The 17,012-nt window shown below is 45.5% G+C and overlaps 1 protein-coding gene across 3 annotated transcripts in view; it reads left to right on the top strand.

Moving 5' to 3' along the window:
- LOC135103731 (titin homolog) overlaps positions 1 to 17,012 on the top strand; it is a 155,193-nt gene that overhangs the window by 121,701 nt on the left and 16,480 nt on the right. For all 3 annotated transcript variants that reach the window (XM_064010393.1, XM_064010391.1, XM_064010392.1), the window contains exons 3-4: positions 16,489 to 16,647; positions 16,835 to 17,012. The exon at positions 16,835 to 17,012 is cut by the window's right edge and continues 1,257 nt beyond it. In XM_064010393.1, coding sequence (XP_063866463.1) covers positions 16,489 to 16,647; positions 16,835 to 17,012 — 337 coding nt within the window. The remainder of the gene's footprint in view (positions 1 to 16,488; positions 16,648 to 16,834) is intronic.

Below are 17,012 nucleotides of genomic sequence, written 5' to 3' on the forward strand. Positions count from 1 at the left end.
ATCATGTTTTACAGTGTTCTTGATTGTGAGAGCTATGACATGAATATAGGGTTTTAATTGTTTAAAATATGGATGGTTTTCCAGACTTGTGCAGTTCATGGTTGATGTAAACTGTCTGAATGAGTCCCTCTTAGTTCACCTAACTCCTCTGACTATAAGAAGCTCTTTGACTACTTAACTTCCAATGTGGATCACATTCTGACTTTCTTCCATTTTGTGGAGATCTCCATTCTTGGAAACTTCAATGTTCACCACCAGCTTTGGCCTTCTTCTCCCTTCACTGATCATCCTGGTGAACTAATCTTTAACTTTGCTATCCTCGACGACCTACAGCAAGTGGTGCAACACCCTACTCATATTCCTGACCATCTTGGAGATGCTCCTAATATTCTTGATCTTTTCCTAACCTCTAAACCTTCTGCTTATTCTATCACCCTGTCTTCTCCATTCAGCTCCTCCGATCACAATCTCTTATCTGTATCTTCTCCTATTGCTTCTGTCCCTCCTCAGGATCCACGAAAGCGGAGGTGCCTGTGACATTTTGCCTCTGCTAATTGGAGGGACCTGAGGAGGTGTTATACGATTTTCCTTGGAATGAATACTGCTCCCCTGTCAGAGATCTGTCTTTGTGTGCTAAGCACATAACAGAAGTGAAAGTGTCTGGCATGAAGTCATCCATTCCTCACTCTTTCTCTTGACCTAAACGTTCCAAACTTTGGTTTAACACAGCCTGTTTTCGTGCTATACATGATAGAGAGGTGGTCCACGAAAGCTACTTGAGCCTTCCATCACCAGAATCCCATACACTTTATATTTCTACCCGAAATCATGCCAAGTCTGTTCTCCAACTGGCCAAAAACTCCATCATTAATAGAAAGTGTCAAAATCTTTTGAGATCTAACTCCCTTCATGACTTATGACACCCATCCAAAATCATCTCCAATAACTTTGCTTCTTCATCTTTCCCTCCTTTATTTCAACATGATGGCACCACTGCTATCTGATCTATTCATAAAGCTGAACTCTTCGTTCAGACTTTTGCTAATAACTCTACCTTGTATGATTCAGGACTTGTTCCGCCCTTTCCTCCACCCTCTGACTATTTCATGCTACCAATTAAAATTCTTCTTATCCTATCCACTCCTACGCTGATGATATTACACTGCACTTTTCCATGTTTTTTTTTTTTTTTTTTATAGACGTCCAACCTTTCTGGAAGCAAAACAGTTCACGCTGGAAAGCCACAGAACGCCTGACTTCGGATCTCTCTTAAATTTCTGATTGGGGCAGAGCAAGCTTAGTATTGTTCAATGCCTCAAGAATCCAGTTCTTCCATCTGTCAACTCAACAAAACTTTCCAGACAAATTTTCCCTCTACTTCAGTGACATTCAACTGTCCCTCTCTTCTACACTGAATATCCTCCGTCCGTCCTTTACTTATAATAAAAACTGGAAACCTCATATCTCATCTCTAGTTAAAACAACCTCTATGAAGTTAGGCGTTCTGAGTCATCTTCGCCAGTTTTTCTCATCCCTCCACCTGTTAACTCTGTACACTGCGGCCTTTAGCTGTCCATGTATGGAGTATGTTTCACATGTCAGGGGGATTCCACTCGTATGGCTTTTTTAAACAGGGTGGAATCAAAAGTTTTTCGTCTTCCTCCTCTAACTGACTGTCTTCAGCCTTTTTCTAATCACCACAATGTTGCATCCCTTGCTATCTTTTACCGTTATTTTCATGCCAACTGCTCTTCTGATCTTGTTAACTGCATGCCTTCCCTCCTCCCGTGACCTCACTGCACAAGACTTTCTTCTTTCTCTCACCCTATTCTGTCCACCTCTCTAATGCAAAAGTTAACCAGTCTTCTCAGTCTTTTATCCCTTTTTTTGGTAAACTCAGAAACTCCCTGCCTGCTTCTGTGTTTCCATCTTATGAGCTGAACTCTTTCAAGGGGGAGGTTTCAAGACGCTTATCTTGTAACTTTTGACTACCACATTTTGTAGTTTTGTTGCCCTTGGCCGGTGCCCCTCCTTCACAAAAATGAATAATAAATAGATAAATACCTAAATGAAAAAAAAAATATATATATATATATATATATATATATATATATATATATATATATATATATATATATATATATATTTTTTTTTATGTAGGAAGGATACTGGCCAAGGGCAACAAAAAACTAAAAAAAAGAAATGTCCACTGAAATGCCAGTCCCATAAAAGGGTCAAAGCAGTGGTCAAAAATTGGTGGATAAGTGTCTTGAAACCTCCCTCTTTAAGGAATTCAAGTCATAGGAAGGTGGAAATACAGAAGAAGGCAGGGAGTTCCAGAGTTTACCAGAGAAAGGGATGAATGATTGAGAATACTGGTTAACTCTTGCGTTAGAGAGGTGGACAGAATAGGGGTAAGAGAAAGAAGAAAGTCTTGTGCAGCGAGGCCGCGGAAGGAGGGGAGGCATGCAGTTAGCAAGATCAGAAGAGCAGCTGGCATGAAAATAGCGGTAGAAGACAGCTAGATATGCAACATTGCGGCGGTGAGAGAGGGGCTGAAGACAGTCAGTTAGAGGAGAGGAGTTGATGAGACGAAAAGCTTTTGATTCCACCCTGTCTAGAAGAGCAGTATGAGTGGAACCCCCCCAGACATGTGAAGCATACTCCATACTTGGACGGATAAGGCCCTTGTACAGAGTTAGCAGCTGGGGGGGTGAGAAAAACTGGCGGAGACGTCTCAGAACACCTAACTTCATAGAAGCTGTTTTAGCTAGAGATGAGATGTGAAGTTTCCAGTTCAGATTATAAGTAAAGGACAGACCGAGGATGTTCAGTGTAGAAGAGGGGGACAGTTGAGTGTCATTGAAGAAGAGGGTATAGTTGTCTGGAAGATTGTGTCGAGTTGATAGATGGAGGAATTGAGTTTTTGAGGCATTGAACAATACCAAGTTTGCTCTGCCCCAATCAGAAATTTTAGAAAGATCAGAAGTCAGGCGTTCTGTGGCTTCCCTGCGTGATATGTTTACCTCCTGAAGGGTTGGACGTCTATGAAAAGACGTGGAAAAGTGCAGGGTGGTATCATCAGCATAGGAGTGGATAGGACAAGAAGTTTGGTTTAGAAGATCATTAATGAATAATAAGAAGAGAGTGGGTGACAGGACAGAACCCTGAGGAACACCACTGTTAATAGATTTAGGAGAAGAACAGTGACCGTCTACCACAGCAGCAATAGAACGGTCAGAAAGGAAACTTGAGATGAAGTTACAGAGAGAAGGATAGAAACCGTAGGAGGGTAGTTTGGAAATCAAAGCTTTGTGCCAGACTCTATCAAAGGCTTTTGATATGTCCAAGGCAACAGCAAAAGTTTCACCAAAGTCTCTAAAAGAGGATGACCAAGACTCAGTAAGGAAAGCCAGAAGATCACCAGTAGAGCGGACTTGACGGAACCCATACTGGCGATCAGATAGAAGGCTGTGAAGTGATAGATGTTTAAGAATCTTCCTGTTGAGGATAGATTCAAAAACTTTAGATAAGCAGGAAATTAAAGCAATAGGACGGTAGTTTGAGGGATTAGAGCGGTCACCTTTTTTAGGAACAGGTTGAATGTAGGCAAACTTCCAGCAAGAAGGAAAGGTAGATGTTGACAGACAGAGCTGAAAGAGTTTGACTAGGCAAGGTGCAAGCACGGAGGCACAGTTTCGGAGAACAATAGGAGGGACCCCATCAGGTCCATAAGCCTTCCGAGGGTTTAGACCAGCGAGGGCATGGAAAACATCATTACAAAGAATTTTAATACGTGGCATGAAGTAGTCAGAGGGTGGAGGAGAGGGAGGAACAAGCCCAGAATCGTCCAAGGTAGCGTTTTTAGCAAAGGTTTGAGCAAAGAGTTCAGCTTTAGAAATAGATGTGATAGCAGTGGTGCCATCTGGTTGAAGTAGAGGAGGGAAAGAAGAAGAAGCAAAGTTATTGGAGATATTTTTGGCTAAATGCCAGAAATCACGAGGGGAGTTAGATCTTGAAAGGTTTTGACATTTTCTGTTAATGAAGGAGTTTTGGCTGGTTGGAGAACAGACTTGGCATGGTTCCGGGCAGAAATATAAAGTGCATGAGATTCTGGTGATGGAAGGCTTAAGTACCTTTTGTGGGCCACCTCTCTATCATGTATAGCACGAGAATAAGCTGTGTTAAACCAAGGTTTAGAAGGTTTAGGACGAGAAAAAGAGTGAGGAATGTACGCCTCCATGCCAGACACTATCACCCCTGTTATGCGGTCAGCACACAAAGACGGGTCTCTGACACGGAAGCAGTAGTCATTCCAAGGAAAATCAGCAAAATACCTCCTCAGGTCCCCCCAACTAGCAGAGGCAAAACGCCAGAGGCACCTTCGCTTAGGGGGATCCTGAGGAGGGATTGGAGTGATAGGACAAGATAAAGATATGAGATTGTGATCGGAGGAGCCCAACGGAGAAGAAAGGGTGACAGCATAAGCAGAAGGATTAGAGGTCAGGAAAAGGTCAAGAATGTTGGGCGTATCTCCAAGACGGTCAGGAATACGAGTAGGGTGTTGCACCAATTGCTCTAGGTCATGGAGGATAGCAAAGTTGTAGGCTAGTTCACCAGGATGGTCAGTGAAGGGAGAGGAAAGCCAAAGCTGGTGGTGAACATTGAAGTCTCCAAGAATGGAGATCTCTGCAAAAGGGAAGAGGGTCAGAATGTGCTCCACTTTGGAAGTTAAGTAGTCAAAGAATTTCTTATAGTCAAAGGAGTTAGGAGAGAGGTATACAGCACAGATAAATTTACTATGAGAATGACTCTGTAGTCGTAGCCAGATGGTGGAAAACTCGGAAGATTCAAGAGCGTGGGCACGAGAGCAGGTTAAGTCATTGCGCACATAAACGCAGCATCCAGCTTTGGATCGAAAATGAGGATAGAGAAAGTAGGAGGGAACAGAAAAGGGGCTACTGTCAGTTGCCTCAGACACCTGAGTTTCAGTGAGGAAAAGAAGATGAGGTTTAGAAGAGGAGAGGTGGTGTTCTACAGATTGAAAATTAGATCTTAGACCGCGAATGTTGCAGAAGTTAATGAAGAAAAAGTTGAGGGGGGTGTCAAGACACTTAGGGTCGTCGACGGAAAGGCAGTCCGACCTGGGGACATTTATGGTCCCCTCCCCAGATGGGGACTCCGAGGCTGGTGTAGGAGTCGCCATGATTTTAAAATTTTTGAGTGAAGGGTGTGTGTGTTATTAGGTGCTTGTAGTTTTGTGTGGAGGAAGAGAGTTGTCTTTAGAGGGCAGGCTGTGACTACCCCCTTGTGTTGTGAGACACAAAGGGAAACGTTCAGTGAGGTCACAGCTGGGTTTAATGATAAGTTCACAGCACCCCCTGAACAGTGCTTTAGACCTCACTGGGAGTAAATATCGTTTCGGCAGGTGTCTACTGCCTCCTCCATATGGATGACTTTCCTTGCTTGAGCTCTTACCTTTCTACAGGCTATGAAATTTGTTTGACCGGGCTGCTGGCTGAAATGCCTGTATCGTCTATTACGCTTACGAAGTGCTTGTCGGCAATCCATTGTCCACCATGAAACTCCATGCTTTGTGTGAACTATATAAGTCTTCGAAATACATGCCTCAGCGGCGATTAATATGGATTGTGTTGCGTTGTTGACCATAGTGTCAATGTCTTCGCCAGATATATTCACATTAGCAACCCCACGGAAGGCTGCACAGTCTGCTCTCTTGAAGTTAAACTTGGAAGGTGGTGGGATGGGTGGGATGTCACGTGCATAAGAGATGCAGATGGGCAGATGATCACTTCCGTGGGAGTCGTCAACGACTTCCCAGGAGAAGTCAGGGAGTATATTTGGTGAGAGAAAAGACAGATCGATGGCAGACTCGTTACCGGTCTACACGGGTCGCACTTCCATCGTTCCGAAGACAGAGGTTTGTCTGTAATAGTATGTTAACTATTTGCTCCCCATGTACACTTGACTTCTCAGGCTGATCCTGATCCTGCAGTCTCGCCTCCTGTAGACAAATAACGAACAGCCTGTGTATGTTCACTAAGTGACAAATACTGATCTTTATTCCGAATACTTCTACAGTTCCACTGTAACACCTTGAACATTATGGCTTAAGAGCTGTGGTGGTGGCCGTGTTTCTTAGTCCTTTTGCGCTCTGAGGCGTTCCCAGGGACTTCTCCCGGCCCTTGCCAGTGGTGACGTTCATAGATTCATCAACTGTTTACTCCACAGAGCTAGTCGAGAGGGAGCGAGCGTGAGAACCCCTCCTGGAGGGCGTAGAAGCAGGGACGACGTGAGAAGGGGGTTGGCATTCAAGTTTTGTGAAATTTAATTTATCCAATTTGTCGTTGTATGGCTACAGAACACATATTAGGCTGAACTCGCACTGTTGAGGTGTATGAGACGTTTGAAGCAGGCGTGGCTTGCATTTGTTTCACTCGCATCCTCGCCTCATAGTAAGAGATTCCTTCAGTAGCTTTACCTGTGCAGACTTTCTCCACTTTAAATGCAGGGCAGTTGTGTGAGAAAGTGAAATGAACACCTTCACAGTTACGGCACTTCCCCACCAAAGACATACACTGTCCCACCATATGACCCTCTCCAGTACATTCTACCACAGTAAGAGTGCAAAGAACGACAAGCGTTACTATGGTGACCGTAGAGCTGGCACTTAAAACAACGGAGACGATTCGGAATGTAGGGACGAACGGGAACCGATTCTCTGGCAACTTAGCAGCATTGAAGGTGAAAATTACCGAGGTTGTGCTCCCTCTGGTGCCGTCATCCGTTTTATGATTTTTATAGCTTAAATGACATCCTGATCAGCCATGTAATTGACAGTCTCAGTCAGTTCCATGTCCACAAAATTGTGATGGGAGGTGACTCCGTGACACGAGCCCATGTACACTGGAATCGAAGCCACGATCTCGATGTCATGGATGAACCGGAGCTTCAAGAAGGACTTTCTTTACCTGTGTTCGGGACCTGAGTCTGAACAAACAGGTTTCTGCTAGCAAATTTCTCAACATTAACATTCCTAATATTGCAATCAATGACCCTTTTGATCATAAAAGAATTAACAATGGAGAGGCAGGTGGTTGTCTTAGAGCAGAGAATGACATAGGTAGCTTTCTCAGGGGCAATCGAAAGTCAGGCAGTCGGAGATTGTCATTGTCCTCCCTTCCCCTTGCCAGGAGAGGGGGGACAGGTGTCAGGCATGGAGAGAGGTACGCCTCCCCCTACTACTGGAGGGGAATGGGACCCAAGTGGGAAGAAGTTAGGGAGGAGTTTCCTAATTGTCCTACCAAATTGTCCTACCAAAACAATTCAAGGGGGGGCCGGATGGTGTTAATTCACCCCAAAAGCATGCTCACTGAGGCGGATCCCCCATAAATAAGAGAGGAAATGCACTCTGATGTCGTGACAGTAGACACCTTCTATTGTCACTGAAGAAGGTAGTATATATACTCGTATATATATATATATATATATATATATATATATATATATATATATATATATATATATATATATATATATATATATATATATATATATATATATATATATATATATATATATATATATATATATATATATATAAAAGGTTCGTGAGCTGCGACCTGGTCAGCGGGGCGGGAGTACTGCTCTGAGCACTTGCAACATCAGGTCTGTGGGCGTGTGGCGGACGAGAAGGGCAGCCCTGACCACCGCCTACAGGGTGGGTGGGTGGTGGCGGCGTTGGTCTGAGGGCGGCGGTGGCTGGGCAGGACAGAGTGCAATGAGTCACTGCACTGATGTCGTCACTGATTTAATCAGTGTCGGGTTGCCAGTCCGCATCCTGCCTCGTTGTTATATATATATGCTTGTCTAATGTACTTATTTATTAAGTACACCCTGTACATACCATACTTATGTACTATTCAAATTGTTATTGATTTAAAACAAAAAGAAAACTATTATAATTTACTAAAACCAAAGATAAAACTTTTAATATTAAGTAAGGAGGGAGTAAGGGATCCTAAGGTAGCACATAGAAAAAAAAAAATAGTGCGCTAGCTAGTGACGGCTGTGCCTCCCACAGTGGTCGCACTCCTGCCCCTGGTAGCCGTCACACAGCTGTTCCCTGGTGCAGTAACCCAATATCATGCGCTGCAGCATCACGCCGTCAGCTCCGGGCTGCTGCTGGGAGGCGTCCAAAGACTAGTAGCCAGTGGCGGCGGCGTACCAGGCTTCTTGTCTCTTCCTTGTTTCCAGCTGCCGGTGTGTGTGGCGGGCGCGCTGGATTGCGGCGCGCCTGGCTCGCACCCTCGCTTGGCTCAGGTTGGGCGGCACATACCTGGTCACCGAGGCAGCCCAAGAGGGCTGCTAGTGGCCCGGCCACTAGCAGCCCTCTTGGCGGCTGCGTCGGCAGCCTCGTTGCCTCGTACTCCCACGTGGCTGGGTATCCAGTTGAGCCTCACCCGCCGCACCTGCGCGGCAAGGCTCTGGAGGCTACTAAGGATGGCGGTGACGAGGCCCACATTGTCGCTGGGGTGCGGCTCTTGGAGAGCCTGTAGCCCGGTTCTGGAGTCGGTGTGGAACACCACGGAACGCTCCGGTTGGTGTTGAGCGTGCTCCAGGGCCAGATGGATGGCCACCAGCTCTGCAGGGTGAAGCAGTGGGCGGGAGTCCTCTCGCACGCCTCGGCCTCCCTGATGATGGCAGCCGCGCCCGTCCTTCCGCTGTCAGGGTCAGCCGAGCCATCGGTGTAGTACACAGCACTGTCTGGCTCGGTGACCAGCCTGCTCGGTCGCAGGCCCTGCACGTTCCATTGCAGGACTCTGAGCTTGGGGGTCCCTGTTGGCTGGTCCAAGTGGGTGGCGCCCTCAGCACCTCTCCATGTTCATGGTGGTGGTCTGGTGGTTGGAGAGGGGGGGGGGGGCACAGGCGTGGGTCCCTCGAGTTCGTTGGTGGTGGCAGGAGGCCGCACTTGGGAGATGGCCTTGGCCGTCTCCTGGCGGAGGAGCGCATCCAGATCGCCCTGCCTATCTGGGACGTGATCGGGACTGGCAAACAGCTTCGCCATCAGCTGCATCATTCGTGCCATGATGCAGTTGACCACTGCGCGGGCACGCCGTGGAGAGGATCACTCGGGGCCATGACTCCTTTTCACCGTTGTCGGTGCTGGGCCTGTCGCCGCACGGGCGGGGGCGTCGCCATGAGGGTCCCTTTCTTGTACGCTGCTGCTCAGGTGGCGGGGATTGGCTCCACCATGCTGGGCGGGGGTGCTGTCTGAACGAGTGAGGGGGTGCAACCCTCTTGTGTCCATAGCCATGGCTGGCGGCTGCACCCCGGGTTGGCGGTGGGGGGGGGGGGGCTGCCGGCTAATCCTACCTTCCGGCCTTGCCGCTGGCTGGGAGGGGGTGGGAGGATGGCTGAGGGGACCTTCTGCGGGACCCACGTTGACCTGACTGGAGATGGGGCGGGTGTATAGGAATGCCGCGCTGGCTGGACACGTGGTGGATGCTGCTGCTGCTGTGGCTGGGCAGCCTGCTGTCGGGGCTGCCCTTCCGATGTTTTGGGACGACGTCGTCGCTGCCGCCTTGGTGGCGCCTGAGGTTTCTGTTGTTGCTGCTGGCGTGCTTCGTTGCCTCTCAGAGCACTGGGAGTTTCACGCGTGGTGGTTTTTCCCACAGCTGGGGCACTTGGCGGTGGTTGCCTCGTTGGCCTTATGGCGGGCAATGCACTCCTCCATCGGGTGAGGCAGGCTGCACACGCCGCACCTGACGGCATGTTCGCACCGTGCCTGCAGGTGGTTATAGCGTTGGTACCTATAACGTCTTACCGGCTCACCTTGGTAGGAGCGCAGGGAGTATCTTACCCAACAGCCGAGGTCCAACTTGGCGGGCGGCGGCCCCATAAACACAAGTAGCACCTGTCTTGTGGGCAGTTTGTCCCTCCTGGCGGTCAGACGCTGGGCGGAGGCCACCTGACGGTGAGCTTCTACCGCCTTGAGAGGCAGGTCGAGCGGGTAGCGATCCAGCACAACCTTGTGCCTCCTTTCGCTGGGGTCGAGGAGTACCCTGTTACCTTCTTCCGCGATATGGCGCAGGAGTGCCGTTGGCAGTCCTCGTCCTTGGGCCTAACCTCGTGTTCGCCTTTGAGGTTAACCCTTACCTGTATTCGAAGGGTCGGATACTCCTTCTCGAGGGCAGAGATGGCTCGGTAGGAGTTCTCGCGGTCACCCAGGCTGCCCAGCTTGAACTTAGGCCTCGGGGGATGGAGGCGGCGAGCCCGGCTGGACGTAACGGTGGTACGCTCTCGTTCCTCCTCACCGCCGTCCTGCTGCTGCACCACGTCGCTGCAGACGGGAAGGTCGAGTGGGACCCAGTCCGCTTCAGTAGTGTTGTCCTGAAACCGAGGGGGAGGGTGGAGACTGCGGGTGGCTCCTTTCGGTGAGCACTCGCCAATGCCTACTATCCTTCAGCAGGTGACGTATCGCTTAATTGAGTGCGAAATGCTTTGTAAACGCTGAGGGAGAACGTACCTGAACCGTTGTTCGTCACTCGATCACTTTTAACACATGCTAAATGAAACGAGAGCGACACATGTGGCATTTCGAGTGAATCACAGGGAGCGTGGGTGTAACCACGTCTGACTGGACATTTGCAGGTAAGTAAGCTGAGCGCAAGAATGCACCTAACAGTATGCTAACATAGTATGCTATGCAAAAATCTAAAGTATTTACGTCGGAAATTAATATGACGAAATGATATGATGATACAGCACAATGAAATGAATTTGTACAAAAAAACAAACATTATCTCGTAGATGGAAATACAGATACTTGTAAATGTATAAAATGGAGAAAACTTTACTTTGCTTGAGTCTGGCCAGCAAATGAAATGAGAGAAAGCGGTGGATATTTACAATACTCGCCCCCCGACCCCCTTCTCCCCACCACCAAAACAGGGGCAAGGTAGGAGGAACGACACATTTATGCGGCGTCCGTGGACACGAGGAGCAAGGTCATTGAGCTGCGTTTTGTTGAGATGCGTGCCGTTGCGTGGAGAGCTATGTGCCGTTGCGGTGAAATGCGTGCCGTTGCAGTGGGGTTTCGTACCGTTACTGTGGGGCTGCGTGCCGTTGTGTTGAGCAGCGTGGGGCGTTGAACAGTGTGGTAGCGTGGGGCATCGAGCTGCGTGGCGGCGTGGGGCGTCGTGCAACGCCAGCGTAGGGCGTTGAGCAGCGTGGGGCGTATGGCAGCGTCGCGTGAGGTAATCCATAAGACATCCTGATGTACGTAAACAAGCCGCACGGAGTGAAGAGAGAAGAGGGTGTCTTCGGGATGTCTGAACTACTGGGTTACGTGATGCGTTGGACAGCATGGCGATGGGCTATGTGATGTTGGATAGCGTGGCATTGTGTAACCCGCGAAGTATCCGGACGAACAAGAAATGAGAGAAAACGGTGCGTATTTACAAGGGTCACTACAACCTCACTTAATCTTTCTCAGTAATTATACTATCCGAGGCCTCATTAGGCCTCGGATGAGCGTTGGACAGTGAGGTCTGTGAAGCACATTATTTGGGCAGTTAAAATTACTGAAAATATTAGATTACCCCGTATTATTTCCATCTACATAATATCTAGATTCTAGATCAATAAAAGCTACTCTAAGCATCATATAACCTTGAGGTCCTCACACTCAAGACACTATACATGTGGGAGTTTTTTAGACTTTCACACTCACCTTATGGGTCTACCAGTTAACACACAATCACAGAAAGCATCGCTAAATATAATTATAAATAACTGATAACTTAGTTATGGTATACGTGACTGCGAGCTAAGATGGATGGGTGGTGAACTGTAATCGTTGGGTTCCTGGTCGTGCTTTCGTAGCTAAGACAGCTTCCTTAAAGTTATCCTTAGGTTCCAGCTTCTAAGTTCCTATTAACTTAGTGAATTTAATAAGTGTAAGCTGCAGAGTGGCGGAGAACTAAACTAAATGGCTGCTGACTGGAGACTGTCCCCGAGAAAACTGGCTAAGCAGAGAGTTGACGATTAGCCACGTCAGAAACAAAAGCTACCTAGAATCTGCACACATACAATTCCCATTTTATTTATAATAGTAACCAATTTTTAGCTTGTAGTATAATTTGCCTTAATTATCTTTTGATATAACTTTACAACTTACATACATACATTTTGGCAAAGGATGCAGGGTGAGGTCAGGTCAGGGACGGAGTTCAGAGAGATAAGGCAGGATGAGAGAGGTGAGGTGAGGCGTGAGGGTGTAGGACAAGAGGAGGGAAGATGTGTCCGGAAGGGAGGAGGAAAGAGGAAGGGGGAAGCTAGGTGTGAGTATGTTGGAATGTCAGGTCATGCTGAAATGAGAGAGGTGAGGTCGAGGCGAGTAGATGAGGGAGTGGAGAGGATGGTAGGGGACGAGATGAGGGGACTAGGTGAAGTAAATGTAGATGAATTGTATAAATATTTCGTAGATAAAGTTCATACATGTCAGTTAGCAAATATCCCGTATAGAACAATAAGATCACAAAAAAATGACCCTAAATGGATGACTGCTAGGTTAAAGCATTATATAGGGCGTAAGAGAAGTATATATAGGAGATTAAGGGCAGGTGAAGAAGTTTTAAGGACACAATATAATGAATTAGTTAGAACAGTCAGGAAGTTAACGAGGAAAGATAAGGACAATTATGAATCAAAGGTAGCCAGCCAGGCGAAGACGGACCCCAAGGGATTTTATCAGGTATACAGGATGAAGAGTAAGGATACTGTAGGTCCATTAAAGGCAGCAGATGGGGAGCTGGTTAGTTCTGGGGAGGAGATTAGTAAACTTCTGAATGATTATTTTTTAACTGTCTTCACCCAGGAAAACATGCAGGATATGCCAGATAGTGAACAGGTGTTTAGAGCAGATGAGAATGAGAGGCTGACATATTTCCATAACTAGGGAGATAGTGGAACAGGAGATAGATAGGCTAAAAAAGTTCAAGTCACCAGGACCTGATGAAATATATCCCAGAGTACTTAAGGAATGTAAAGAGATTATTAGTGAGCCGTTAGTTTCTGTCTTTAGGAAATCACTGGAGTCGGGTGAGGTACCAGTAATGTGGAGGCAGGCTAATGTAGTACCCATCTTTAAGAAAGGAGATAAAACTTTAGCGTCTAATTATAGACCTGTCAGCTTAACTTCAGTTGTAGGTAAAATATTAGAGTCAATAATAGCGAGGAACATTAGGGAACATTTAGACAAACATAACTTGGTAAATCAGTCACAGCATGGCTTCACGAAGGGGAAGTCTTGCCTGACAAACTTGTTAAGTTTTTACAGTAAGGTGTACGAGGCAGTAGATAATGGTGATAGTTATGATATCTTATATCTGGACTTTAGTAAAGCATTTGACAAGGTACCCCATCAAAGGCTCCTGAGAAAGGTTAGGGCACACGGGATAGATGGGAAGGTGTTAGGCTGGATAGGGTCATGGCTTGGTAACAGGCGACAGAGAGTGGTAATGAACGGCTCGAAATCCGAGTGGGGTCATGTAATTAGTGGGGTGCCACAGGGATCAGTATTAGGGCCATTGTTATTTCTAATGTATATCAATGACTTGGATAGTGGAATTAGTAGTGATGTTAGTAAATTTGCGGATGACACAAAGATAGCTAGATTAATTAGGTCAGAATCGGATGCCATCGCCTTGCAGGCAGACTTAGATAGAATGAATGAATGGGCGGATAGATGGCAAATGCAATTTAATATCAATAAATGCAAAGTGCTTAGCGTAAGTAGAGGAAACCCACACAATAGGTACACATTAGACAACCAAACTCTGGTAGGTACAGGGTACGAGAAAGATTTAGGAGTTATAGTTACCTCTGAACTCCGTCTAGGGAAACAATGCATAGAAGCCAGAAACAAGGCAAATAGTGTACTAGGATTCATTTTTAGGAGTGTTAAAAGTAGAAGGCCGGGAGTAATATTAAAGTTATACTTGGCGTTGGTCAGACCTCATCTAGACTACGCGGTGCAGTTCTGGTCCCCACATTACAGGAAAGATATAGGTCTATTAGAATCAGTACAGAGGAGAATGACTAAAAGGATACAGGTGATGAGGAGTATTCCTTACGAGGCGAAGTTGAAGCTGTTAAATTTACATTCTTTAGAGAGACGTAGGTTAAGAGGACTTGAAAGAAGTCTTTAAGTGGTATAAGGGTTATAACAAGGGAGATGTAAGCAAAATTCTTAGGATCAGCAACCAGGGTAGAACAAGAAATAACGGGTTAAAGCTTGAAAAATTTAGGTTTAGGAAGGAGATAGGAAAAAATTGGTTCTCAAATAGAGTGGTAGATGAGTGGAACGGACTCAGTAATCATGTAGTTAGTTCTAGGACACTAGAGAGCTTTAAGAGAAGATTAGACAAGTTTATGGATGGGGATAGCAGATGGAAATAGGTAGGTGTGTTTCATACAGGGACTGCCACGTGTAAGCCTGGTCGCTTCTTGCAGCTTCCCTTATTTCTTATGTTCTTATGTTCTTATACAATTCCCATCATAAACCAATAAGGCATTGATATTATGTGTGATGTGGATGAAAATTTCCACAATACAATTTTATAAATGGAGATATAGTGTTTAATAGATACACTTGGTGGTTTAATCACAGTATACAGTTATGCTATAATAACAGATCACATAAGAATCCTGCTTCCTGAAGCCGGACTACTAGTTAAGAAAAGTTACATGTAAGAATGGATGGTGTTTCCTACATGGAATAGAGTCAATAATCAGATTGTTAGTATTGAGTCATTAGAGGACTTTAAACAAAGATTAGACGAATTTATCGATGAGGGTGATAGGTGGAAAAAGGTAGGTAGGTATCTTTCGCACAGGGACTGCCACTTGTACGCCTGATGGCTTTTTGCAGCTTCCCTTATTTTCTTACGTTGTTATGTTTGTATATCTGCTTTGGTCATAACGTCAAGCAGCATTGACTTCCGTTTATTGGTGGTTTTAAAGAAATTCTAATTCACGTGATACAAATGTAATATCGCTCCCTTTATAATTATAACGTAATTTTATCACAACTTATAATCTGACCAAGTTTACGACATAAATAATACTAAGATCACTTGCCTTGTAATGGTTAAGGATGGTATTTGCTTTATAAGTGGAACTTTTAACAATTTAATATCCGTTCCCGTCATACTTCAAGCAAACCGTAATGCAACCTAACTTTGACACATCCATCGTTTACTATATCATTCCCAAAGTCCTACACAATTATTCTGTTCCTACTGTAAAACATGCTATCTGCCACTTTCTGGATATTAGACTGCAATTCTCCCACTGTTATATTATCTATAACAATCTACGCTGTACATCGCATTTAAAGTTTCACGTTTTCTCAAAATTTTGGGATCCTTCTTCCTTCATGAGGAATTTATTCAAAACTTTAACAACTAATTCTACAGATAGATATAATCTAATAGTGGGATTTAGTGTCCTTCAAATTGATGTCAAGTATAGAATAAAGACATGTATAATAATAGAATAAAGACATGTATAGAGTATGCTTACAAGCTGGAGTGTGTGTGTGTGTGTGTGTGTGTGTGCGCGTGTGTGTGTGTGTGTGTGTGTGTGTAACCAGTTCTTATACGTGCATAATCTTCCTAAATTTGCTGAACAACAAAAAATTTCATTACAACATCAAGAGCGTTGTATACAAGGTGTAACATGAGTTTCTGTAGATATTGTTAGAGGCGAAACTAAGAGGAAAAGGTTCTTTACACTAGGCATTTTGAGGCCTTGTTTAACAGTGGTATGTAATTCTAATGTGGCCGGTCGACAACGGCAAGCCTGGTATCTTGGCGGGATGTCCGATGGTGAAATTGTGAGTTATTCATTCATCTTTTCTACAAGCTTTGGGACATTACAGTATCCCGTAATGAGACGAGTGCTATTAACGGACAGGTGAGTTACTGATAGACATTACACAATGATGGCATAGCTATAATTAACGACAAATACAGTGATAGGCTACGTGACACCATGCCTGCCCCGGGTGGGGGAGAGGAAGGAGCGAGACTAGTACCAAATAATCTGATTGCTAGCCAGTCACTTGCAGTTTCATGCCAAGACGGTGACAGTGAATACATTTAGATTGTCCTGCATGATTCTGACAGAAAAAAAAAAAAATGCTGACAATCCCACACACTTACAGTAAGGTGGAGTATGTGGACATGGTGTTTCTACTACTCCCAGCCCTGCTATTGTATCTGTCCCCCAGCCACACTCGAATTTTATACCGTAGCTAAACAAGACCTCAGAATGTATATGTGTATAGAACATGTTCCATTTAGAATAACCTACACTTTCACCTATACCAGTATCCCCAGAAACTCGTGTGTATGTTAACATTAATTGTATGATGACCACCTTATAATGTTTCTGTTTCAGATGTGGACCTTGTTCCATATGACATGACGGAACGGCTGAAGGAGGTGAACAGAGCGCTAATTGAGGATCCGACGCCCGCTGAGTGTGACCGAACTATTACCATTCGCTTCAGAGAGGTAATCGCTGACTACCATTCTCCGAGGGATGACTTTCCTTCAGGTGAGCTCTCATGCTGAGATGTGTACATGCTTGGGTTTCTTGTTGGACAAAGAAATTTGTGAAGTGTAGTTATTTTCGTCAGTGTTCAGCTAATCCTACATTTACTTGTAAGTTATCCATAAGCATTTTCAAGGAAATATATTAAATGTATTTATTTACAGATATTTTTAGTGAATACTTTCAACAGATTCTGATGATGGCTACGGGGACTCTTCAGACATTCTGTACGATGCTGAGGATGATGACGGAGGAGAAGGCATCACCTCCCTTACTTCTGAGATCAAAGCGGTCCTTGGAGGAAACTTTAACGTCGTCGACCAGACGGCGTCCTTTATCGAGGAGAATGAGAGTCTGAACATCGCCCC

Source organism: Scylla paramamosain, chromosome 9 (assembly GCF_035594125.1).
Source record: "Scylla paramamosain isolate STU-SP2022 chromosome 9, ASM3559412v1, whole genome shotgun sequence".
NCBI lineage: Eukaryota > Metazoa > Arthropoda > Malacostraca > Decapoda > Portunidae > Scylla > Scylla paramamosain.